The 27,668-nt window shown below is 40.2% G+C and overlaps 1 protein-coding gene across 12 annotated transcripts in view; it reads right to left on the bottom strand.

Moving 5' to 3' along the window:
- Window positions 1-27,668, bottom strand: part of ccdc88a (coiled-coil domain containing 88A) — a 157,628-nt gene continuing 129,960 nt past the window's right edge. The window contains exons 25-34 of one of the 12 annotated variants that reach the window (XM_033025183.1): window positions 26,822-27,030; window positions 25,531-25,614; window positions 23,786-23,983; window positions 18,248-18,322; window positions 17,556-17,636; window positions 15,549-15,635; window positions 15,330-15,386; window positions 15,117-15,197; window positions 7,435-7,706; window positions 1-2,466 (exon numbers count right to left, since the gene is read on the bottom strand). In XM_033025183.1, coding sequence (XP_032881074.1) covers window positions 1,393-2,466; window positions 7,435-7,706; window positions 15,117-15,197; window positions 15,330-15,386; window positions 15,549-15,635; window positions 17,556-17,636; window positions 18,248-18,322; window positions 23,786-23,983; window positions 25,531-25,614; window positions 26,822-27,030 — 2,218 coding nt within the window. In that variant the 3' untranslated portion in view covers window positions 1-1,392. Of the gene's footprint in view, window positions 2,467-7,434; window positions 7,710-15,116; window positions 15,198-15,329; window positions 15,387-15,548; window positions 15,636-17,555; window positions 17,637-18,247; window positions 18,323-23,785; window positions 23,984-25,530; window positions 25,615-26,821; window positions 27,031-27,668 lie in introns of all 12 variants that reach the window. The other 11 variants (XM_033025185.1, XM_033025186.1, XM_033025187.1 and 8 more) reach the window with 11 other exon arrangements.

Below are 27,668 nucleotides of genomic sequence, written 5' to 3'. Positions count from 1 at the left end.
TTGATCTTTGAAATTCTTTATTTCAGATGTCAATGAATGTTCACTTGTTCAGTATAATCAATAGATACTTTTTAAATAATAAGAGGATGTGGGGATTGAGCAAGTGGGCAAATGGATGAGATGTTTCAGGCTTGAAGAGTTGAATACCCTACTGCTTCTCATTGTGTATTCTTATATGCCTAATAACATCCAAATTACATGTACAACAAAAAAACTATGCCTGCAAAATGCTGGATTTGTAAAATTGAGACATCATGCAAGAGAATATCAATTATTGAAAAAATTAGCAAGAGTGAAACATTTCTTTACATTAAAGCCAACATTGCTGTCAGTTATTTTTAAATTCAAGAAGTTTTCATTTCAAGAAAGTCAACACTAATATTTGAAAGTGTTGATAGAATATTAAAGTTTAAAACCTAAATACTTTTATTCATGGAATGTGCATATTACTGGCATTTAACATTTTTCAAGGTTAAACTGCGACTTAGTCTGTCAAATCTTGCATTTTCTTTCCTAGAAAGAATTTGGTGTAAATCCATATGAAGAAATATTAAAGTTTCATTGCTGGCCATTTTATTTTTTATTTAATTCTCTTCTTTTTTTACCTATGGGTTTTTATGATTCTCCAACCAAACCACTCTCTCCTCTCCACCTCCAGTTGTTACATTCTTGTAAACAAAAATCAGGTTTCTCTCCGTGCTGCCCAATGGCAGCAGAGTTTAAATTAATAATACATCACAATGAGATTCATGAATGCCTATCATGTGGTATGCAACATGTGTGTATTTTGATTTATGAAACCATCAAATATATATTCACATAACTATATTTTTGTAAGACAAATCTGAAAAATTGTTATGCAAAATATGTGGTGCAGAGAAACTTCTGAGGACCGTAGAACAGTAACTTTAAAACATTTTCTCTATTCACAAAATGTCTTCTTTATCAAAATGCATTTAACTTTGAACTCTCAATCTTTTATACTTCTAAATTAAAAATATGCTTAACACCAGTTGTGAACATTACTATATGTTGATCTTGTGTTCATGAATTTCCTTCAAAAAAAGTGATACTTTTAAAGTAGATTCTAATTGAAAAGGAACAAAACCAAACTGTTCAAAATTTATATTAAATTGCTAATAGAAGTGCTACGGTTTCAACACACTATTAAACGATATTGTACATAATTTAAGGTTTAATTTATCAACTTTAGAGAAGATAAATACATCGATGACAAATGGACTAATTAGATTTCTGTATTTCTGCTCCTACTAATCTTACATGGTAGATGACGTTGTTTTACCCGATAGCTCACTGCTTATGTTTAAAATTTTATTACTCCCTACTATTTAAAAAATTTCCAACTGTTTGACAGTCTCTTAATGATGTCAGTTAAATACATCCATATTCATACCATACAGTTTGTTTATCTTCTGACATTACAGAAGGGGAAACAGAAATATTCATACCTTCTTCACCAGAGGGGGATGGATCACTGATAAGAAGGGAACTTAATCCACTACTCTCCTGATTCTCTAATTTAAACAATTCATCAGTGGATTTTGAAAGGATAACACTTTTATTTTCCTCTTGAGGTTGTACTATTTTAATTGGTGACACCAAAGCAATATCAGTTGGGCGTGCTTTAGGTTTCTGAGGCATCATACCGGTTGGATAGGTGGATGAAGAAAGCTGAACATTAGTAAAAGAAGCTCTTCCACCAATTGGATCAGATTCTGGAATTATGGATCCAGATACAATATCTAGCCCAGGGGGTGAGGCGGAATTTGAAGTGATTTGGTCTATCACACTATTTGAAGCAGAAAAAATCTTATTGGTATTGACTGGATTTAAGTCAAAAATTAGTGACTGACCATCGCCATAAGGCTGGATTAATTGTGATTTCTGCAAATTAGACACTGATTGAATATGGTAAGCAACATGGTGAGCAAAATGAGTTTGGTGGTAATGATTTACTTGGTACTCACTGGGTAATGTCTGAGTGCTTGTTACCACTTTCCCTGGAGAAGGATCTATCGACACAGGTGCTCTACTGTCTCTCGACATAAATTCATGGATGCTTGTTCTTCGACTTGAACCTTCTGCTGTGGAAATAACATGACTTGCACGGGGTAGAGTTGAAGTGGTGCAAGCTATATGTGAAGATTGATGTGTCTCAGATGGTAGTTTGCACATTGACACCGTCTTTCCTTGGCTTAAAAATGTGTCTTCTGAACTGCCTTTAATGCACATATGGTCTGAATTTCGAGGACTTGGCTTTACATACTGCCCAGGCCTTTTCAAGTTGCTGCTGAAAGAGTCATTCTCTCTTCCTCTAGGTAATCCAGTAGTTGTACTATTATTGATAAGATTGTGATTCAGTTTCTCAGTTCCAATTAGTTCTGGCAGATCTGTGGTGTTTGTGAAAACACTATCTAAAAAATTCTCATGTCCTTCGGATTGTACCTGCACCAAATAATAAAATAACTGAATGTTATTAAACACATTTACAAATTTTCTATTACTATAACCAGCACATTCATGATTTACTTTTCCATATATGTAATTGAATGTGGGAACACAAGTTTTCTTCATCATTTATCATGGCACAGATTGCCATCCCCGTACATAAGCACTATTCTGCACGTTAGGGACAATTTACAAAGGAAACCAATTAACCTACAAACATGTTAACTGCAGATGCTGGGTTAAATCTGAAGAAGGGTCTCGAACCGAAACGTAACCCATTCTTTCTCTCCAGAGATGCTGCCTATCCAGTTGAGTTACTCCAGCATTTTGTGTCAACCTACAAACATGTAAGTCTTTGGAATGTGGGAAAACCCACGCGATCATGGGGAGAACGTACAAACTCCGTACTGTGTGTACTCTGCGACGGTCCGTTATAACAAGGGTTTATTGTAAATGGATTATAGCAGAGGGAATGGTGTCAGTTATTGCCGATGACTGCAGATGAAGGTTAATAGACACAATTACACAATGTACTGGAGTAATTCAGCGGGTCAGGGTCTCTGGAGAACATGGATAGGTGACATCAGGACCCTTCCTCAGATTGATTCAGTCAGCAGAGTTACCCCAGTACTTTGTGTGGTCTCACTTTAAAACTAGGCACGGTTACCGTGGGGCTCCCTCCCCTCTCACCTGTGACGTTTCCAAGGTGGAGTATGTCGGCGACTCCAGGGGAGGAGGAGGTGACGGTGAGCAAAGCAGGAGGAGGAGGTGGCGGTGGTGGAGGGGGACAGGCAGAGGGAGACTGGGCAGTGATTGGAGAACCAGGTGGCGGTGGTCAAGCGGGAAGTGGATAAAGCCACCGCCAACAATAAGAAACAGCAGCAGGTGAGAGGGGCTCGCTGGTACACCTTGCAAGTCGGGAAGCCGGGGCTCTAAATGGCTGGGGAGACTGTAGGAGCCGATGATGGGTCGGCAGGTCATTCCATTCACACTCAGTTTTATATTTTGTTTTTTTGTTTCTGGCACCCTTTAGAGAAACTACAGGGGTGTTATTAGCTTATCCAGTAGTGCACTGTCGTTTCATTCTCACATGACCTCTGTTGTTCATACAGAAAAACGGATAATCCAGAAAGGCACTAGAACCGAGGGTATGAGAAAATCGATGCTCAACCTGTATCTACATGGTACAAGTCATGAACGTGATGGAATATTCTGAATTTGCCTGGATGAAGGCAACCACAATAACAGTCAAGGAAAATAGCCTCCAGAACCCTATTATCATCTCATCAACAACCTAAATATTAATTCCCTTCATCACACAGGGACTGCAGTGTGTACCATTTTCAAAATGTTTTGCAGTTATTTTCCCAAGCTACTCCAGCAGTACAGCTTAACCACCAAGGCAGCCAAGGGGAGCGGGTGCAATGAAACATGGCCACCTAGATTTCCCTTCATGTTACACATCTTGATTTGAAAATATATTAACATTTTTTCATTGTTGCTGTGGTTCATCGCCACCTGCTTAAGGATGGATAACAAATGCCAGTTTTACCAGAGCTACCAAACGCTGGAAAAATAAAAACATACCGTGTGCTACAGAGAAAAACTGAACACTTGATATTGAGTGCATGATTGTAAGAGAGTGTAAATGAGAATTAAAGAGTGAGCAAGAAAAAGCAGAAATCTCTCAGGCATTCAGTGGAAAGTAAGAGATAATGACCCCAAATCTGCAGTCAGCATTGAGATGCTCAACATACAGATTTTGAGAGAAAGGTTACCATTTATTTTTCTGGCAGAAACATGGACTGTAACTAGCTTGACCCTCAGTAATGGGTCCAAGCCAGAGTGGTGAGGAGAACGGGTGATGAAGCAGCAGATCAACATCACCCAAAGAGAGAAAAAAAAATCACTTCAGAAAACTTTGACAGGGCTTCATCATTGACCTAGTTAACTGCCAGGTGTGTATTTGAAACAGTTAAAACTAAGAACAAAATTCAAAACTACAACAATCATTTCAACTAATTAAAGAATTAATAGTTGAAATAGTTGAACTTTTACTCTAGTGGGAATTCCCATGGAATCCAATGATTTTGAAGGAGAAAACCATGTACACGGTAGTCTTGAGACACAAAGGTAGACAAAAGTTCTGGAGAAACTCAGCGGGTGAAGTCTGAAGAAGGATTTTGGCCCGAAACGTTGCCTATTTCCTACGCTCCATAGATGCTGCTGCACCCGCTGAGTTTCTCCAGCACTGTTGTCTACCTTTGATTTTCCAGGATCTGCAGTTCCTTCTTGAACAGTCTAGAGACACAAACTATTGTAGACTACAATCTAATGCAAAATATAGAATTGTTGGAAGAACTCGAAGGGTGAAGCAGATTCCGTGGAGGCAAAGGTACGGTTGACATTTTGGGTTGAGATACTGCATCAGGACAGAGTGAAAAAGGAAGATAGACAGTACATAGGGGAGAGAATGAAGGATGAGGAAGAGGCTGGTAGGTGACAGGCAGTATCAGATTGGGGAAGGGGGAAAGAGGTGATGGTAGAGGAAAAGGTGGTGACAGAGACTGGTAAATGATAGGTGGAACTAGATAAGGGAGGGATGATGGTGAATGTACGAGTGGATATCGATTGTCTCTTGAGATGAAGACAGATATCCAGACAATAAAAGAGAAATGTCTGAAATAGTTCAAATTAATTTGAAGGAGTTCATGGGTTTGGAACAAAAAGAGATCATGCGAGTGTCCATGATTCCCCCCTTATCACCTACCTGTCTGTCTCTATCTTTCTCCCTCTCCTCCCCCAACAACCCTTTTTTCATGTCTTATGATTCCAAATCACCTTCCAGGCTCTCAACACAACCCCTCCTCGATTTGGCTTATCTGTCCATCATCACCACTTTTCCCCCAAATCTGGTTACACCTCACTTCAATAAGCTGGCTATCTTCCCTCTACACTCTCAGTCCAGATGCAGTCTCAATCCAAAATGTCGACATCTCTTTACCTTCACAGACACTACTTGACTCGCTGAGTTCTTTGGGCGGGTTTATCTTTTGCAACTTGGTGCTGATCGTTTAACCGCACTGGACCATAATCAAAGAACCACCAGCCAATAGATATCAATAAATTCAGGAATTTTGCACTCATCCGAGCATAAGCAAACTCTCAAACATTTTAGCATATTTGCAGACTAATGCCAACAGTTACAGTGGCTTGCAAAAGTATTCATACCCCTTGAACTTTTCCACATTTTGTCACGTTACAACCACAAACGTAAATGTATTTTATTGGGATTTTATGTGATAGACCAACACAAAGTGGCGCATAATTGTGAAGTGGAAGAAAAATGATACATGGTTTTCAAATTTTTTTACAAATAAAAAACTGAAAAGTGTGGCGTGCAAAAGTATTCAGCCCCCTTTACTCTGATACCCCTAAATAAAATCCAGTGCAACCAATTGCCTTCAGAAGTCACCTAATTAGTAAATAGAGTCCACTTGTGTGTAATCTAATCTCAGTATAAATACAGCTGTTCTGTGAAGGCCTCAGAGGTTTGTTAGAGAACATTAGTGAACAAACAGCATCATGAAGACCAAGGAACACACCAGACAGGTCAGGGATAAAGTTGTGGAGAAGTTTAAAGCAGGGTTAGGTTATAAAAAAATATATCCCAAGCTTTGAACATCTCACGGAGCACTGTTCAATCCATCATCCGAAAATGGAAAGAGTATGGCACAACTGCAAACCTACCAAGACATGGCCATCCACCTAAACTGACAGGCCGGGCAAGGAGAGCATTGATCAGAGAAGCAGCCAAGGTAACTCTGGAGGAGCTGCAGAGATCCACAGCTCAGGTGGGAGAGTCTGTCCACAGGACAACTATTAGTTGTGCACTCCACAAATCGGGCCTTTATGGAAGAGTGGCAAGAAGAAAGCCATTGTTGAAAAAAAGCCATAAGAAGTCCCGTTTGCAGTTTGCCACAAGCCATGTGGGGGACACAGCAAACATGTGGAGGAAGGTGCTCTGGTCAGATGAGACCAAAATTGAAGTTTATGGCCTAAATGCAAAACGCTATGTGTGGCGGAAAACTAACACTGCACATCACCCTGAACACACCATCCCCACTGTGAAACATGGTGGTGGTAGCATCATGCTGTGGGGATGCTTTTCTTCAGCAGGGACAGGGAGGCTGGTCAGAGTTGATGGGAAGATGGATGGAGCCAAATACAGGGCAATCTTAGAAGAAAACCTGTTAGAGTCTGCAAAAGACTTGAGACTGGGGCGGAGGTTCACCTTCCAGCAGGACAACGACCCTAAACATACAGCCAGAGCTACAATGGAATGGTTTAGATCAAAGCATATTCATGTGTTAGAATGGCCCAGTCAAAGTCCAGACCTAAATCCAATTGAGAATCTCTGGCAAGACTTGAAAATTGCTGTTCACAGATGCTCTCCATCCAATCTGACTGAGCTTGAGCTATTTTGCAAAGAATGGGCAAAAATTTCAGTCTCTAGATGTGCAAGGCTGGTAGAGACATACCCCAAAAGACTTGCAGCTGTAATTGCAGCGAAAGGTGGTTCTACAAAGTATTGACTCAGGGGGGCTGAATACTTTTGCACGCCACACTTTTCAGTTTTTTATTTGTAAAAAAATTTGAAAACCATGTATCATTTTCCTTCCACTTCACAATTATGCACCACTTTGTGTTGGTCTATCACATAAAATCCCAATAAAATACATTTACGTTTGTGGTTGTAACGTGACAAAATGTGGAAAAGTTCAAGGGGTATGAAAACTTTTGCAAGCCACTGTATATGCAGCACTGGTGGTGTTTACCCACTGAATCTAATTATATCAAATGACTGAATCCAGGTTATAAAATGCATTTATCTGGTAATAAATGAAACAACTGATCAAAGAAACAAAATAACATTTGGACTAAAGACATTTTCTGTGCACTAACCTGTGATGATTGGTTTATGTTACTTTCTTCCAGAAACTGCTGTAAGGTAACTACTTCACTCCCAGGTGATGTGGTTTTATTCCTTTGCAGAGAACGTTTTTGGGTGTCAGCAATACTAACTTCTTTCTTTTGGAAGGAAACATCTTTTTTCAAATTTTGCGGTAGATGACTAGATGAACGGCTGCTATTTGATAATATGTGACTGTCATCAGTTGAACGACATTTTCCAGTGCTAAGACTTTGAAACCTACCATGTCTGCCATTAGCTGCACCTGCTTAGAGGCAAAAGATATAAGCACATAAAATCTCGCATTATCCAACATGACAACCATATGAATCATACGGAACCCACTGGCATTTTAGTGCAATACAAAATAACTTTGATCAAACCATTGGCAGATTAGACCATTTTACTTGTACCTTATATAGCTGCGCAAATAAATATGAATCCAGAATATTTCAAGTACATCCCAAGTTACTGTACGGTTTTGTTCCTGAGAACTATTCATAACATAAACAGTTTGTAAGTTGAAAATGTAGCTATGAAAGAGGTCCCACATAGCAAAAGATGCCGGCAGCCCCACAACAGCCGGCAAATCATCCTACCAATCTGACAAATGCTCAAACATATCTACAGGCTATACACAAGTCGGACGGTTGCAAGCAAGAGAGGACTTGTACAATGGTAGGTACAGTTTTCCAATAACTTCAAGCCATGTCTGCTGCAGAATACTGTTGCAAAAAGAAATAATAGTGCATGTTAAAACTCTCCACTCCAGCACACTAGGGGTTTGACTAAAGAAATTCCAGTCCATAGAAATTGCCCCTGATCATCTTCACCTGAGCAGGACAATTATTCCTTTTAAGTACAGGCACTACCTGGATCACACAAGGGTTCTGAGGACTGCCCGTAACATAGTTCCCAAATGTCAGAAATGCTACCAGTCGCAGTAATAAGATCATAGGATCATACAGCACAGAATCAGGACCTCCGGCCCACCTTATCCATGCTAACCTGGTTTTATAGCTGAGTAATTCCCATCTGCCAGTGTTTGGCCCAAATTCCTCTCAACCTTTTGTGTTACCTGTCTAATTGTCTTTTAAACATTGCCATTTTACACACAACAAATTCATCTGGCATCTCATTGTGCATAATGCACTACCCTTTATGTGAAGGAATTGTCCCTTGGTCACTTAAATCTTTCCCCTCTAACCTAAATATATGCCCTGAAGTTCAGGGCCCCTTTACTCTGGGAAAAAAAAATCTGACCATTCATCTTCATTTTTGTATACCTCTATAAGATTACCCCATAGTTTCCTATGTTCCAGGGAAAAAAGTCCCCGACTATTCAGCCTCTTTATAACTCAAGCCCTTGAGTCCTGGTAATATCCTGGTAAATGTATTCTGCATCCTTTCCAGCTTAATGGCACCCTTCCTATAGCAAGACGATTGGAATTGTGCATAATACTCTAGATGAGATCTCACCAACATCTGGTACAGCTGTAGCATGATGTCCTACTTCCTATAGGCAATACCCTTACTTATATAGGCAAGCATGCACGCCTTCTTGACCATCCTGTCTACCCGTGGTGTCACTTTCAAGGTACTGTGTACATGTACCCCTTGGTCTCTCATCTCGATTTTGATGTAATCTTACATAATCTGTCCACTACGCCATCAATTTTGGTGTCACCCACAAATTTACTAAACATGTTAACTACATTGTCAACCAAATCGTTAATAGAAATGACAAACAGTGGATCCAGCACAAATCCCTGTTGTACATCATTGGTCACAGGCCTCCAATCTAAAAAACAACCCTCCACTATTATCTTTTGTCTCCTTCCACCAAGCCAATTTTGAATCCAGTGGCTAGATCCTGGATCCCATGTTATCTAACCTTCTGAACTAGTCTACCATGTTGGACCTGGTCAAGGCATTGCTAAATTCACAAAGCCAACATGCACTCCCCTGCCCTCGTTAATCATTGTTTTGATCTCTTCAAAAACTATCAGATTTATGAAATTCATATTTACAATCTGTGCTGACTATCCCTAATCAGCCCTTGTCTGTCCAAATGCTGGTAGATCCTGTCCCTCAGAATTTCCTCCAGTAACTTCCCACCACTGATGTCAGGATCACCAGCCTGTAGTGCCACGGCTTGTCCTTGCAGCCTTTCTTAAATAAAGATTATTTAATAGCCATTCAAATGAGCATTGAATTTGAATTGCCATTAAATTCTCCATTAGGCATTCTCCAGACTTCCAGCTTAGTTTAGTTTATTATTGTCACATGTACTGAAGTGCAGTGAAAAACTAGTTGTTGCATGCTATCCCGTTAACAAAAAGACGATACATGATTACAATCAAGCCATCCACACTATACAGATATTGGAATTGGGTATAACATTTCATGCAAGATAAAGTTCAATAAAGTCCGATTAAAGATAGTTCAAAGATCTCCAATGAGGTAGATGGGAGCTTAGGATCACACTCTAGCTATTGAGAGTACCTCCCTCATAACTAAAGATGATGCAAATATTACTTCCAGGGCCCCAGGAATTTATTTCCTAGCTTTCCACAATGTCTTTAGACACACTTGGTCAGTGACCTATCCACCTTAATATTTTTTTAAACTGCTAGAATCCCCTCTTAGGTAATTCAGCTATGATCCAACACATCACTACTCATTTCTTGGCAACTTTATTTATATAGCTCATTTCATACACGAGGCAGACTCAAAGTGCTTCACATAAAAACATGTTATACAATAAAATGAGACAATAAAATGAAATAAAATAGAAGAATTAAAATAAAATAAAAGCAAAGTTAAAAATGCATTATAAAAAGTGCAAAAGTTAAAAGTGAAATGTAGTTAAGATTTAGCTGAAAGCTAAAGTAAACATAAAAGTTTTCAGTCTTGTTTTAAAAGTGGTCAAAGTTGAGGCAAGTCTTAAATCTTCAGGAAGTTTATTCCAGCTATTTGTTGCATAACTAAATTTAGCATAACTAAATCCTGCTTTCCCATGTTTTGTATTTACTCTGGGAATCACTAACAGATTGGTCTCAGAAGATCTTAGCGGTCTAGAAGGCTTATATAGTGGAAGCATGTCAGTGATATACTTTGGCCCTAAACCATGTAGTGATTTATAGGTGAGCAGCAGGATTTTGAAATCAATTCTCTGACATACAGGGAGCCAATGTAAGGATTTAAGAATTGGTGTAATGTGTTCAAATTTTTTGGTCTTTGTTAGAACTCTAGCAACAGCGTTCTGAACAAGCTGTAGCTGCCTGACAGTTTTTTTCGGAAGACCTGCAAGGAGACCGTTACAATAATCTAGCTTACTAGTAATAAAGGCATGTACAAGTTTTTCTAAGTCTTGAGCTGACATGAGTCCTCTTAATCTTGCTACGTTTTTGAGGTGATAGTAGGCCGATTTTGTTACTGATTTGATGTGACTGTCGAAATGTAAATCTGAATCCATAATAACCCCGAGATTTCTGGCTTTATTTGAAGTCTTCTCTCAGTTCATTTACATCTATGATCTTCTCCACAAATAATACAGACGAGAAATACTCATTTAACATCTAGCCTATCTCCTGTGGCTCAACACAGACAATCATGTTCCTTAAGGGTGCCTTTTCTCTCCCGAGTTATCCTTTTGTTATTAATATACCTGTCGAATCTCAGAGGATTTTCCTTTATCTTGCCTTTCAGAGCAGTCATGTCCTCTTATTGCCCTTCTAATTTCCTTCTAAACTGCATTCGCACATTTATAAATATTTCTCGTGATTCACATGACCCCAAATGCCCATGTCCACAATGAGCCTCCTTTTTTTCTGACTAGAACCTCAATATGTCTCGTCAACCAGGTAGCCTTGCCCTTCACCATAACAGAAGCATGCTTTCCCTGAACACCCCCAATCTCACCTTTAAAAGCCTCCCACTTGCCAGTCGCCCCATTACCTGTAAACAGCATCTCCCAGTAAATTTCTGCGAGTTTCTGTTCAATACCGTCAAAAATTACCTTTAGGACTTTAACTTGTGGATCAATCCCACCATTTTCACATAACTCATTTTAAATTAATAGAGTATAGTACTGGTCCCCTATTGATACTTCAGTCATCTGCCATGCTTCGCTCCCTAATAGGAGGTCCAATGTTACACCCTCTCTAGTAAGATGCTCTGTGTTTCAGAAAACTTTCCCAGACACATAAAATATGCCACTCCATTCAATCATTTGGTATTACAGGGTTCCCAGCCAATATAAGTGAAGTTAAAATCACAGACTATTACAACTCTATTATCCTTACAGCTATCTGTGATCTCATTACATATTTGCCTATTTAATGTTTGTTGTCTACAGAGGCCTTATAATAACCCAATCAAAGCTGTCATCGCCTTCTTATTTCTAAGTTCCATTCATATAACCTCATTAGACGATACCCCCAAGAACATCCTCTCTGAATACTACTATGAAGTCCTTGCCAATCAAAACTTAACTCTATAATGTCAGCAGCATCTGTAAGCTGGAACGTTGAGCTACCAATCCTGCCTCTCTCCCAGCTCTATTTCTGATAAGGCTATAATATCCCAGTCTCATGTACCAATCCACTGCTCGGGTTCATCAGCCTTACACACCAGGCTTCATATTTAAACTAAACGTTGTTTAGTTTATCAGCCTTTTTGTTCCCTGACCTGTCCCTGTCTATCCTTTCTTCTCAACTTAGTCACATAAATCTGTATCAGGCTCCATTTGCTCAGCTGCTACACTATTGCTTTGGATCCCATCCCTCTATCTGACCAGTTTAAACCCGATTGAGTAGCACTAACAAATCTACCCATAAATCTATCCCTTCAGTTCAGGTGCAACTAGTCCCTCTTGTATAGGTCCCACCATCTGTGGAAGAGAGCCCAATAATCCATATACCTGAAGCCCGCCACCTCTGCATCAGTTCCTTAACCACGATTTAACAGTACCATCTTCCTGTGGCATGCAGAATAATTCTGAGAATAAGCGAGTTCGGTATTTCAAATGCCCATGCCCAGGTCATGGGTCATTCGGGATAAACATTCTCGCCAGCTGAGCTACTGTGTGTGTACGGACCTGCGTTTCATATGTATTTTCCAGTTTTGCTTCTTCGATGTAAGAAAATACTGCTTTCAAAACTATTAACTAGGTGTATTTATGGTTCATTTGTACAAAACTACCATGATTTTGGTGGTTTTATTGCTTTATGCTTCGGTGAATGAGCGAGATCGTGACGATGAATAACAACCATTTTTTATTGGTTTTGTTTTGGGGGGGGGGGGAGAGAATGAAATGAAATGTATGATTTCTGATACTATCAATAGATAATATGAAAACTATTTGTGGGGTTTTCACCTCATACTATACTAGTCCACAGCAACGGGCTGTATGCACGTTTGTTGACTTCTAAATGAGTTCTGCATGTACATGTGTAAGTAAAGTTGTGTCACGAGTCTCCTGACTAATCATGTCTCTTCTGATTCCCATTACATTGGATAATTTTAATCAATATTTGACATTCCAATTTTCTGTTATAATCTTGTGTTTGTATAAGTTAGTTCAATATACTTGCACCATTTTCTTTTGCATTGTAACTTGGTATGTAATGGACATGCTTACCGAACCCTATTTGAATTAACGTATTATTGACTTTGTTATTTGGTGCAGGTTTTTGGAACAAGTTGTTTCTCCCCAATGGGTAAGAAAGCAGCCAGTAAAGACCAAAAGTAATCCCAAAAGTAGTGGCACTTAAGATAAGAGAATGCTGCCAATTCCATGCAATGCTGTTTCCATTTCCCCATGTAATCTAGCCTGACCAAGTTTATGCTTTTGCAGAATGCCTTAATATTCTCTTTGTCAGTGTTTTTTTTTTCCTGTTCAGTAGCAGCCTTTAGATTTGTGGTATTGTATTAGGTGTAGTTGATTGCTTCCAGAGCTCGAGGGAAGTTGACTATGGTGTAGAACCTGTATTTTTGGTAGATGCCTGAGAAATTGGGAAAACAAATGGTAAGCTGATATCACAATTAGCCCAAAGGTAAGTGCAGTTATTTTAAAGAAAAGCTTAGTTTATGCCAATCATCCTGAAACATGTCATTATCGTGGAAACTGAGCCTATTGTCACCTATCCTTCGGGAGGTGAGGTTGGGCATACTGCACAACCCCTTTCTAAACTGGCCCTTATCCAAGTCAAATCTCAGTGGAGATCACTGCAGACATTGGCTAGGAACACTTAAGGGCCTGTCCCACTTGCCGATTTTTTTCGACGACTGCCGGCATCATATCAGTGTCGCCAAAAGATTTTGAACATTTCAAAATCCAGCGGCGACAAAAAAAATGTTGCGACACTTGAAAAAACACCGCTCGTCAATACATCATCATGCCGCATCACAGCGCAAATTTTTCAGTGACCTGATGCCAGTCAATGATGCCGGCAGTCGCCAAAAAAATCACCAAGTGGGACAGGCCATTAAAATGAAGCTGATGGACTGGTAGGAGGATATTCCACCTTTTGCTTTCTTTCCTGGTTTTGTTTTTCCCCAAAGTGAAAACTATTGCTTTCAGCTGCTGTGGATTGCTGCCTCAGATTCAATATATTTTTACACATAAATTATGAATAAAGATAAGAAAATGTTTCAAACACAAGTAATATTTTCTTATTCCAGTAGCAAACACATTAAGGATTAAATGAAAATAATAAATTCTTTAACTTTCTGAATATCTCATAATTGCAGATTAATGAACTGAACTAGAACTAGAACTGGAACTAAAGTAAGTCTGAAGAAGGGTTTTGGTCCAAAACGTTGCCTATTTCCTTCGCTCCATAGATGCTGCTGCACCCGCTGAGTTTCTCCAGCTTTTTTGAGTACCTAAAGTAAGTAGTGTGTGAACAGCAGAACAAGAAAGAAACCTATTGAGTTGACAGAATTCTAGATTAATTCCTTCGTAGAATAGTTAACAATTTATACAGTTTATACAGTGCTGCATTCGATTTTTTTAAAACCCGAATGACCTTTGACAAATCCCATGATTCCTTGCGTTATCGAGATACCAAACTCACTTATACAAGCCTGAAAGTCCTGCTTTTCAACTTATTTCACTACTCCCTAATGCTCTTTGCAGGACTTAATCTGCCTTCTTCTTACTTAACCCGTGATATCAATATGGACCATGACCTTTGGCTGCTCACCCGCCCCTTTCAGATATCTTGTGCATGTTCTGATACATCCTTTATAGTGGTATAGTGACATCCTTGATAGAAGTGTAAGCTGAGATCACAAAAGTTGCACAGATAGGTTAATTAGCTACAGTTTAGTATTGATCTTAGTCAATTTTAGATCTTAGTTAAAATCAGTTAATTTGTACAGATCTATAGTACAGAAACAAAACATGTCGGACCCGAGTTTCAACTTGTAACTGCAGTTATATTTTGCCAAGTTATATATTTTTTTAATTCAGCAGCAGAAAACATAATATCAACACTTACATATTAAATCAGACAGAATATACACATACCCTTTTAACTTTTAGAATACATGAAAATGTTTTGTATCATGCAATTAAATGTTCCTCTCAATGCTTACGCTATTTCAGCATGTGGCCTAAATGTAAGTCAAAAATAAAAATGGTTTAAAAAAATCAGCCATGGCATACCTTTTGCATCGTGGGCTGAAGCATTATTATTGTTATTGCTACTTGATGTCCTGCTACTATCAAGGCTGGCTGGTCTGGAAGCTAAATGGAAATTGGGAAATAAAAATGAGCAGAGGCCACTTTACCTTTGACCAGAGAAACAGCTGAAGCATGGATGCATGCAGTGTGCCAAAGGCTGAGCATGCCCAAGGTCAGAAAAGAGTTGTGTCTTACAGATCAGAAAGCCAAGAATTTTCGAGGCAGTCCAATTGGACATTTTGGAACACAGCACTACAGGAAAAGCAGATAAACAGAAACATAAGGGAATAGCAGGACAGAAATAAAACAGTAGTCCTTTCAGGGCAAAAACAATAGTTAGTGGAAAGTCACGTTATTTCATGCTGAATACATATATAGAACATGCAAGAAAATGGGTGTGATAGAATGACTTACAACAAATGTGACAAGGCACTCTGCACACTGTAGAGCTGCCAAGAACAGGAGCTGGATTGTATCCATTATAATTACTTTGTAACCCTTCTAGCCCCCAAAAAAGAAACAAGTACATATGTTAGTAATTTTAATTTGAAAACATTTCATCATAGCAACTGTCTGTTAAGTATTGAATGTATTTTTCAGTTAAGCCTCTCATAATATTTAAAGTATTTACCAATTAAGTATATGAAACAAATATATCACTATCGACAAATATATTTTTGTAGATTAGCCATTTCCTCCTTCATCCGTTCTCATTCCTTTCAACTCAGTAGGTTAGATACAAATGGTTACTCATGTCAAAATAATGAAATCACTATGAATGAATGTTTCCCCTTCAAGAGCTGACAATATTGCAGTAAGTTCCTTCCCTTGAAGTTTTCATGCCTTACGTTACTGATGAAGACTTAAAGGGAATGCTGGTTAAGAATCAAATTTATGCTGTTGTGTCATAGCTATATAAAGGATCAATAGACAAAAGACAATAGACAATAGGTGCAGGAGCAGGCCATTTGGCCCTTCGAGCCAGCACCGCCATTCAATGTGATCATGGCTGATCATCCACAATCAGTACCCCGTTCCTGCCTTCTCCCCATATCCCCTGACTCCGCTATTTTTAAGAGCCCTATCTAGCTCTCTCTTGAAAGCATCCAGAGAACCTGCCTCCACCGCCCTCTGAGGCAGAGAATTCCACAGACTCACCACTCTCTGTGAGAAAAAGTGTTTCCTCGTCTCCGTTCTAAATGGCTTACTCCTTATTCTTAAACTGTGGCCCCTGATTCTGGACTCCCCCAACATCGGGAGCATGTTTCCTGCCTCTAGTGTGTCCAAGTCTTCAACAATCTTATATGTTTCAATGAGATCACCTCTCATCCTTCTAAACTCCAGAGTGTACAAGCCCTGCTGCTCCATTCTCTCAGCATACGACAGTCCCGCCATCCCGGGAATTAACGCTGCACTCCCTCAATAGCAAGAATGTCCTTCCTCAAATTAGGGGACCAAAACTGCACGCAATACTCCAGGTGTGGTCTCAATAGGGTTCTGTACAGAAGGACCTCTTTGCTCCTATATTCGATTCCTCTTGTTATAAAGGCCAACATGTCATTCGCTTTCTTCACTGCCTGCTGTACCTGCATGCTGAATTTCATAGACTGATGTACAAGGACCCCCCATATCCCATTGTACTTCCCCTTTTCCCAACTTGACGCCATTTAGATCAGTATGTAAGAAAAGTAAGATTGGCATTATCTATGTATATCATAAGATTCACAGATCTAAATCCATTAACTAATTTTCTCATGGTGTATTCCCCTCTTTCAATTTCCTTTAGTTTTGTAATTATTTAATGAGAAACAAGTATGTTTATTATATGGAGAGAAGCAACAGGGAAAGTGAAACTTAACTGGAAGACATGATAATTCAAAAGCTCATTTACAGTAGGGTGAGTGATCAGGGTAAATAGAAGTTGTATAAGAATTGGGCTGAATGCTCTGATTGTCTCATTGTTTCCCGATTTATATTATTTTCACAGCTGATGGTAACAATGAAGGGACAGCTGAAGTTGGCTGGAGAATACCCAGGCCTGGAAATGCAATCGTATTGTGCATGTTTAACTATTATGACTGTTTCTAACATAAATCTGATTTCGAAATTTGATTAGGGCTTATTAGGTGCTTTCCAATGCACCTACTGCTTGCCCTATACACAAGTGCATGAAACTCACAGAATGCACATAAGTAGAATCAATGTAATGGCAATTTCCCGAAGAAATTGATTGAGAATCTGAGTACACACTCAGGCAATGATTGCTTTTAGTTTGCATGCTACGGCAGCCTAATTAGCAATCCTGCTAGTATCCAGCATGACCAAGAACAAGAGGTTTTGAGAGCAAGGCCGACCAAAGGGAAAAAAAGGCGGCTGAAGGGGGACGGAGGTGCTCTGACATTCTAAAAAACACATTCCTACCTCCAAATATCTTAACAGTGCTCTGGAAGTTATTTTTCGAAGCAGAGGTTTTGCCACCTTCTTCAGGCGATGCAATTCTGCCTTGAATGTAAAAAAAACTTTAACTTAATTAAAAGAATAAACCTATAGGCACAAAATGCAATTTGAGATTAAAACTGCCAATCACAAAATGGTGTAAAAAAACAATAAGAGCCAAAAACTGGACTAAGGACAGGAAGTGTATTTTTGCATTCGTGTTTGGATGTAGCTCTATCTGTTAGCTCAAGGTTCAAAAGTAATTTATTGCTATATATAAAATTTGACAGATCTTGGTATTCAAAAGACAAAAGGTGCTAATGTTTGAAATAGGTTAGGATGAGGGAGAAAATAAGTGGCGTATCAGTTATTTTATGATCAATATTTCCTTGATTTCATATTCTGCAACGGCTAGCATCTGTTTCAAATGAGTGGAATCTCAATGGACATTGATTAGTTTCATTCAGCAGAAAGATGAATAGAATACATGAAGGTTGACAAATGATTAACAAAGCAATGAAGCAGGCAGGAACAATGATGGTATTATAAAAACAATAAAAAGGCACAGAGCTGCAGAACTTACATGAAAACATTTTCAGTATATTTATTTCAAATGCAAGCTAGACATATACTTATCACTATGCCGTTAATTTTGGCAAATCATAAATAATATTTACCTTTGCTTCTTGATCCAGTGCAGGAATTGATAAGATTTGGTTCATCGGATAATAAATCTTCATTGGAGGCAACACCTGGGAATTAGATTATTTTTTTAGTTCCTTGACAAATATGCTTAGAAAACCATCCCATATACACTCCAGGAAATCCTCCTCCTCAGTGTTTTTACCAATTTGGTTAGCCCAATCTATATGTAGATTTAAGTTGGGATGTTATGTTATCGCTGTTCTGTTGGTGACGCCACATTTGGAGTATTTTTTCAGTTTTGGTCACTTTGCTATAGGAAAGATGTTATTAAGCTAGAAAGAGTGCATAGAAGATTTATGAGGATGTGGCCAGTACGTGGGGCGATTTATGAGGGCGTGGTCTTCAGTGAGAGGTTTGGAAGCCTCGGACTTTATTCCTAGGAGTGTAGAAGGCTGAGGGGTGATTTTACTGAGGTGTACAAAATCATAAGAGGAATAGATATGGTAAATGCAGTCTTTTACCCAGAGTAGGGTAATTAAGATGCAGAGAACATAGGTGAGAGTGGAAAGATTTAATAGGAACCTGAGTGGCAACTTTTATAAGACCTTGGGTGCTGGGATCAGGAACAAGGTGCCAGAGGAGGTACTTGAAGCAGCCATTATAACAACATTTAAAAGGCATTTGGACACGTCCACAAATAGGAAAAGTTTAGAGGGATATGGGCCAAATGTGGGGAAATGAGACCAGCATTTATCAGGCATCTTAGTTGGCATGGACAAAGGGCCCGTTTCTGTGCTGTACGACACTAACAGCAATTGATTTTACTCCTCATTAACGTACTTACAGACACTTGAAATATTTCAGTGACAAACAATTTTTTAAGTGTCTGAATGGATAAATAGGCTATGTCTTGTATTTTTAGGTTCGCATAAGATGTAAAATACATCAATTGCAATTATTTAAGTTAATACAAAAAGGCAAAGATTATGGGAAAAGGTTTACACATTATAAATTAAAAGATGTACAAAAAGTAAAATGTCTTGATAAATACGGAAATATAAAAGGTCCATTACTCTTATATGTTTCTGCTTTTGTGCAAATATGCAAAGCACTTCATGTCAAAATAATTATTTTAATGAAAATGTGAATATAAATTTGTCAAAACACGTCTTTATATTTATCAATTAGGGATATTCAGATTCTAAAATGTAAAAAATCATTGTTACAAAACATGCTGTCGAAGAATAAAAAGCAGTACAAGAAACACAGATGCATATCCTATGCATTTGAAGATCCCTCATCTTCAAAATTCAACGTGCTTGGATTGAATTCAAATACTTTGCTAATTTGGCTGGGTGGTTCATGTTGTGATTTACCCACAGATGCCTTGCATTATTTCCATGTAATTTGTGTTCAGGCTTCATTTTTTCCCCATGCAACTCTCCTTGAGGCTGTACCTCAGAAATTAGGTCACATTGTTGAGGGGCACTTTGGGGGGACAAATTGAGGGGGGACAAATTGAGGGGGGACAAATTGAACCATGCAATTTCATGCAACTGTGTATCTACTACCCTTAAATGGTTCCCCTTGGATTTTGGATTTTGGAGTTTGAGGTCTACTACCTTTAAATAGGTAAGTAGGTTTATTGTCCAAGTATTCACATACATGGAATTTGCCTTGATGCTCCGCCCACAAGTAACAACATGACATACAGTGACAGTTACGAATGACTCAGAAAACACGAAACATTAATAATAATAAAATATTAATGATAAAACACCATTGATCAAGCATGTGAACCAACAAAATACCAGATCAAAGGGAGGCTACAGATTTTTGGCTGTTGAGTAGAGCAACTACTCGTGGATAAAAACAGTTTTTATATCTGGCTGTGGCAGCTTTGACAGTCCAGAGTCGCCTTCCAGAGGGAAGCGATTCAAAGAGTTTGTGTCCAGGGTGAGGGGGGTCAGAGATGATCTTGACTGCTAGCTTCCTAGCCCTTGCAGTGTACAGTTCATCAATGGAGGGAGGATTGCAGCCAATAACCATCTCAGCTGATCGGACAATTCGCTGCAGCCTCCAGGTGTCGTGCTTGGTGGCTGAGCCAAACCAGACCATGATGGAAACATAGAAACATAGAAATTAGGTGCAGGAGTAGGCCATTCGGCCCTTCGAGCCTGCACCGCCATTCAATATGATCATGGCTGATCATCCAACTCAGTATCCCGTACCTGCCTTCTCTCCATACCCTCTGATCCCCTTAGCCACATCTAACGCCCTCTTAAATATAGCCAATGAACTGGCCTCGACTACCCTCTGTGGCAGAGAGTTCCAGAGATTCACCACTCTCTGTGTGAAAAAAGTTCTTCTCATCTCGGTTTTAAAGGATTTCCCCCTTATCCTTAAGCTGTGACCCCTTGTCCTGGAGAAGGTGAGAACAGACTCTACGATGGCCGTGTAGAATTGGACCATCATTGCCTGTGGCAGATTGTGCTTCCTCAGCTGCCGTAGGAAGTACATCCTCTGTTGTGCCTTTTTGACTGGAGAGTCGATGGTCGCCCCCCACTTAAGGTCCTTGGAGATGATGGTTCCCAGGAACTTAAAAGACTCCACAGATGTAACTGTGGTGTTGTTGATGGTGAGTGGGGTGAGGGGAGGGGGATCTTTCCTAAAGTCTACAATCAATTCCACTGTCTTAAGAGCATTGAGCTCTAGGTTGTTGCGATGGCACCAGGACGCCAGCTGTGACACTTACTGTCTGTAGGCAGATTCATCCCCATCCTGGATGAGTCCAATCAGGGTTGTGTCGTCTGCAAACTTGAGAAGCTTGACAGAGGCGTCTGTGGAGGTGCCGTCGTTGGTGTAGAGAGAGTAGAGAGAGTACGCAGACTTGCGGTGCTCCTATGCTGAGCATTTGCGGGTCCGAGATGTGCTTTCCCAGCCTCACATGCTGCTTCCTGTCTGTCAGGAAGCTGGTAATCCACCGACAGAGGGGTTAAAGCACAGTCAACTCGGAAAGTTTGGAGTGTAGTAGCCCTGGCACAATGGTGTTGAATGCAGAGCTAAAATCAACAAACAGGATCCTCGCATAGGTCCCCTGGCGGTCTAGGTGCTGTAGGATGAAGTGCAGGCCCAGGTTGACTGCATCATCCACAGATCTATTGGCCCGATATGCAAACTGCATAGGGTTCAGCAGGGGGATTGTGATATTTTTCAGCTTGGCCAGCACAAGCCTTTCAAGTGTCTTCATGACTACAGAGGTCAGTGCGACAGGGCTGCAGTCTTTAAGACAAGTAATCCTTGCCTTTTTGGGTACAGGGACAATAGTGGAGACCTTGAAGCAGGCAGGGACAGTACATGTTTGCAGGGACTGGTTGAAAATGTCTGTATAGACCGGTGCACAGAGCTTGAGAGTAGAGGGGCAAACATTGTCAGGTCCTGGAGACTTCTGGCTTTTCTGTCTTCTGAACAGCCTCTCCACCTCCTCTATTTTTATTGTTGATGAAGTGATGTTGGTCAGCAAGGAGTGTGTGTGTAATTAGGTGTGAAGTGGTGATTGGAGGTGGCTGGGTGTAGAAGGGCCCACTCTTTGCAGACTGAAGGTACACAAAAATGCTGGAGAAACTCAGCGGGTGCAGCAGCATCTATGGAGCGAAGAAATAGGCGACGTTTTGGGCTGAAACCCTTCTTCAGACTGATGGGGAGTGGGGGGGAGAAGGAAGGAAAAAGGGAGGAGGAGGAGCCCGAGGGCGGGGGGATGGGAGGAGACAGCTCGAGGGTTAAGGAAGGGAGGAGACAGCAAGGGCTAGCAAAATTGGGAGAATTCAACGTTCATGCCATCCGGACGCAAGCAACCCAGGCGGAATATGAGGTGCTGTTCCTCCAATTTCCAGTGTTGCTCACTCTGGCAATGGAGGAGACCCAGGACAGAGAGGTCGGATTGGGAATGGGAGGGGGAGTTGAAGTGCTGAGCCACCGGGAGTTCAGGTAGGTTATTGCGGACTGAGCGGAGGTGTTCGGCGAAACGATCGCCCAACCTCCGCTTAGTCTCCCCGATGTAAATCAGCTGACATCTAGAGCAGCGGACGCAGTAGATGAGGTTGGAGGAGATACAGGTGAACCTTTGTCGCACCTGGAACGACTGCTTGGGTCCTTGAATGGAGTCGAGGGGGGAGGTGAAGGGACAGGTGTTGCATTTCTTGCGGTTGCAACGGAAAGTGCCCGGGGAGGGGATGGTACGGGAGGGAAGGGAAGAATTGACAAGGGAGTTGCGGAGGGAGCGGTCTTTGCGGAAGGTAGACATAGGGGGAGATGGGAAGATGTGGCGAGTGGTGGGGTCACGTTGGAGGTGGCGGAAATGGCGGAGGATTATGTGTTGTATTTGCCGGCTGGTGGGGTGAAAGGTGAGGACTAGGGGGACTCTGCCCTTGTTGCGAGTGCGGGGATGGGGAGAGAGAGCAGTGTTGCGGGGTATGGATGAGACCCTGGTATGAGCCTCATCTATGGTGGCGGAGGGGAATCCCCGTTCCCTGAAGAACGAGGACATTGCCGATGCCCTGGTGTGGAACGTCTCATCCTGGGAACAGATGCGGCGTAGGCGGAGGAATTGGGAGTAGGGGATGGAGTCTTTACAGGGGGCAGGGTGGGAAGACGTGTAGTCCAGATAGCCATGTGAGTCAGTTGGTTTGTAGTGTATGTCGGTCAGAAGTCTGTCCCCTGCGATGGAGATGGTGAGGTCAAGGAATGGTAGGGAAGTGTCGAAAATGGTCCAGGTGTATTGGAGTGCCGGATGGAAGTTGGTGGTGAAGTGGATGAAGTCAGTCAGTTGTGTGTGGGTGCAGGAGGTGGCCCCAAAGCAGTCGTCTGGCTGTGTTGGTTGGGGAGGAGGGGGAGGGGGTACCAGGGTTATGTTTCTGATTTTCAAACCTGCAGTAAAACTCATTCAGGTCGTTGGTCAGCTGGTCGTTGGTCCAAAGAGTGGGGGGGCTTTCCTCTTGTAGCTGGTGATATAGGGTAGCAAGCCCTTCCAAACTGAAGAAGAGTCACTAGCTGAGAACTTGCTCCTCAACTTCTCAGAGTACCTTTCCTTGGCAGCTCTGATTCCTCTTCTCAGCTTGTACTTGCATCCCCGCTCCTGTAGGCCTCTTCTTTAGACCGTTGAAGCTGTCTGAGTTCTGCAGTGAACCAGGGCAGTGAAATGGACCTCAAACTGCAAAATCCAGGGGGAACCAATCCGGCCCTTCCAATTCCCTCCTGTATCGCCCATCCCAGACCAGATCCACCCTTCAAATAGGTGTCTGACAGTGTCCCCTCTTGCATTTCTAAAATCCCTAGACCTAATCTTGGGCCCAGACGTGGCATGACTAAATTTTGAAGCAATGCAAACAAGCGAAAAATAATAATTTTACATGTTATGGAGAGCCTTTTACAAAACTAACTTTCAAATGAACGAGTGAATTTGGTAAATCATCTGTAAAACAAATGTTTGACATAGCAATTATCTACCTGTTCGATTTATTTTCATTTGTGAATCGGTCTGCTATTTTACTTCAAGTAGAATCAACCATTACCTTTAGGTTGAAGTCTTTGATGGGATCTGAAACCAGCAGAGCTTGTGGTTGTGAGATTGACAGCCGTTGTTGAGAAAGCCATGGACCCCAATTCTGTCCTCTGTCCTCCTGTCACTTCATTAGATTCCTCCAAATTTTCAGAACTAGCTGACCATTGAACTCCTGCTGATATCATAGACTGGAGCAGATCGTTCATAGCTGGGATGAAAGCAAGGAAAATTAGCAAAAACAGTTTTTTTTAACACATAATTTCACTATGTCCTTAACATAGTTTAGCATTTAAATGAATTAAGGTGAAAATTGTTTTACTCAAATGCAGTAACGCTACAATATTCTCCAATTAAGCTCCAATAATTTAATCCCCTGAATCTTGCACCAGATCTAATAGTGAAACAAGATTCGCATCACTTTTTTAAAAGCAGAATATTGTCCAATGCAGAATATAAATACCGTCTAAACTATTAAAGTTATTTTATAAATGTGAATGTTGTTCATGCTTAGTACTATTTGTGGTTAATGTGCTGCACAAGACTAACTTTCATGTATTGATACCTTTTGATTCTATGGAGTAAATAGGGCAGCAACTTGCAGAATATAAAAGTCAGAAAATTGTTGAGTGTTCTTCCAGAAGCTTCACCATAACAGTAACTAAACACGAGACTCCACAGTGAAATGAATGTAATAAATTTGCAGAGCTTACACAACAGAGATCAAACACCAAAACATAAATTAGGCTTTGCAATTCAGGTGTGACTGAGTTTTTAAACAGTTTGTTAAGATTATTAAGCTATTAACTTCCGATTTCTCGGGCACTGAAGACGCAAGTTGTAAATTTGAAGACATTGTCCAAATAGTAATTATTATTTAAAAAGTAATTTAAATCTCATCCTTTCTGTCATCTTTATTGTCTTGCTGCCATCTCACTTTCTTCTTCATTTTATTTCCTACACATAATTTTGATTTGAATTATTGAAGCATACTTCCTGCTTACGACAGCAATGCACCAGTAAAGAATCTTCCATCTGAATGGTTAAGAAGATATGCTTACTGTTTGCATTATTTACACATATTCTAGATTCCCTGCAGGCAGGCATAGATTCAGATTTTAAACTACGAGTAATTGGTATGTAATGGACATCCAATGCTGTTAGTTTAATATTGACCCACGATTCTACAAAAATAAGATATTGGTTAATTTAGTAAAAGCAGAGACATTTAAAGCTTGTTATTTTAGAGTTGGTATAATTTTAAATATTAAACAATCAATCAAAGCATGGTTTGTCTTATTGTTCATTCCTAGCATGATTTTATTTAAAGATTCATGTATTATCAAACAATCCTTTTGTACAATTTGAAATTATAGTGCATTGTGAGTTCTGCATAAATGTCCAAAATTAAAAAAAATTACATTAAAAAATGCCTAGTCCTACAGTTTTAGAAATAGTTTGCTTCAATTATTTTAATTTGGTTCCAACAGTTGCTTATATCTCTTTATAAAATAACTTTCTTATAAGTCCATTAGAATGTATGATGATGATTAATTTATAAAAACAAAAAATATATTTATAGTATACTTCTGATGTATAAATTCATGAACCATTTTATGGCAATTAAAGAAATGGAGCCTAATATATTTAGAGTATTAATTTGAAAGAATAAACAAAGGGCTGTACAAGGAACAGTTAATGGTTAAAAAATGAGAGCAAATGAGCCACTCGCGAAGATTAAGTTTCAGAGGGTCTTACACATGGAGCGACGGTAGAGGGCCTTCATTTTGTCTTTATCCTTTGGTCTGTTCCTCATAAAGGGCAGTCTTTTCAGTGTGGCCACTTTTATTTCAGAGCATGTGATATAGAGAATATTGGGAAATGAAAACAGAGGGAAAACAGGTGGAAGTTAACAAATGCTGAAACTGGTGACATACATGCTTACTAAGTTTCAGCTGATTATTCTACACAAATGTTAAATGAATGATGTATACTCTATTGAATGGAAATGCTTTGATTAAGTATGCGTTTCAGTGCTAATCACCTATTTGGGGTCATAAATTGCGATTAAATATGTACAAAATTAAGATCATATAAACAATCTTTTGGAAGAAGTTCAACATTGAACGGTTTATTAAATTTTCTGATAATGCAAGTACTTCAAATAGGACTATAAAGAATAATGAATAATTAACCAATTAAACATCTAATTTCGAAAGGCCCTGTCCCACTTTCGTGTCCTTGGCACGCAAATTACGCGACCGGGTCGTCGCGTTGAGGCGCACGGGCATCGTGTGGCCGCGCAGGGCTGGTCCCACTGAGAAGCGCAGAGGGGTATGTAGTTGTGCGCGGTATCATGCGGCACTCCGAAATTTTGTAGCGAACAAAATCTTCGCGCGCCACCGGCCTGTCACGTAACTGATGGCCAAAGTGGGACAGGCCCAAGACCCTGGCGCGACGCAACGTCTCACCTCCAACAGCAGCAGAAGCAGGCAAACGATCGTCGAGCTCGGCCTGGGGCTCACGGCCGTTGCGTTCTGGATCCGCCCCACTTCTACTCCCAGAGCGGGGCCAAGAAAATTGAAGATAGACACAAAATTCTGGAGTAACTCAGCCGGACCGGCAGCATCTCTGGAGAGAAGCAATGGGTGACGTTCCGGGTCAAGACCCTTCTTTCAGACTGAAGAAGGGTCTCGACCCGAAACATCACCCATTGCTTCTCTCCAGTCCCGGTCCCGCTGAGTTACTCCAGCATTTTGTGTCCATCTTCAAATATAGTCATGCGCTCCAGACGGCTGTGAGGGCGCATGAAGACGCGCACGACCTTCGCAGGATCGTCGTGCCTCAACGCGACCACGAGTTCACGTAATTAGCGTGCCAAGGACACGTAAGTGGGACAGGGGCTTAAGTGTCTTAAACCAAGATACATACATAATACAATGTTCTTTTTCAATATTTATTTCTGAAACAGGACGACATTTTCATTTGTCTTGCTATATATGCAATATGCGATACGTTAAAGCAAAGAAATAGGTTTAGTTGTACTCACTACTGCTTTTCTTGGCTGAGTGGCCTTCATCAAGAGAGTTGGATCCTACAGAAGAACTATCTTGACTATCATGCTGAGGAAGCTGAAGGAATCCATCACTTGATTCTGATCTAGTTGGAGTACTAGTGAGAGACTTAATGCGCTCTCTGTTGACTTCCTTTTTGTGTTTTATTAATTTTTTCATCTTTATGGCAATCCAATTGCCCCTTCTGGGATAAAGGAACAAATCACTACACAAACAAGTTGCCATAAACAGAGATCCAAACGAAAAACCAACAAACTAAATTATTTACGGTACTATCACTCCACATTGTAAACTGACATGAAAATAAATTGTAATTTGGCTATTCTTTCAAAGAAATTATATATTTTAAATAGAAGAACAGGTAAAAAATACTAACAAAGGTGCTACTAAAAATCAGACTAATGACGTATAATTCAATTGAACAATACCTTTTGTAAATACAGTGAATACATTTTAAGTTCATTAAATCATAGGAGCAGAATTAGGCCATTCGGCCCAGCGTCGACTCGCTCTTCAAATATGGCTGATCTATCTATCGCTCTCAACCCCATTCTCCTGCCTTCTTCCTGCAATCTTTAATACCCATAACAAACAAGAATCTATCAATCTCCGCTTTAACAATACCTAATGATTTGACAATCACAGCTGTTTGTGGCAATGAATTCCACAGATTCACCGCACTCTAACTGAAGAAATTCCTCCTCATCTCTTTTCTAAAGGTATGTCCTTTTATTCTGAGGCTATGCTCCGCTGGTCCTAGACTTTCCAACTGATGGAAACATCTTTTACCATATCCACTCTATCCAGGACTTTCACTATTCG

The sequence above is a fragment of the Amblyraja radiata genome, chromosome 8, assembly GCF_010909765.2.
Source record: "Amblyraja radiata isolate CabotCenter1 chromosome 8, sAmbRad1.1.pri, whole genome shotgun sequence".
Classification (NCBI taxonomy): domain Eukaryota; kingdom Metazoa; phylum Chordata; class Chondrichthyes; order Rajiformes; family Rajidae; genus Amblyraja; species Amblyraja radiata.
Note: the sequence above shows the minus strand (reverse complement) of the source record. Positions and strands in the feature narration are given on the sequence as shown.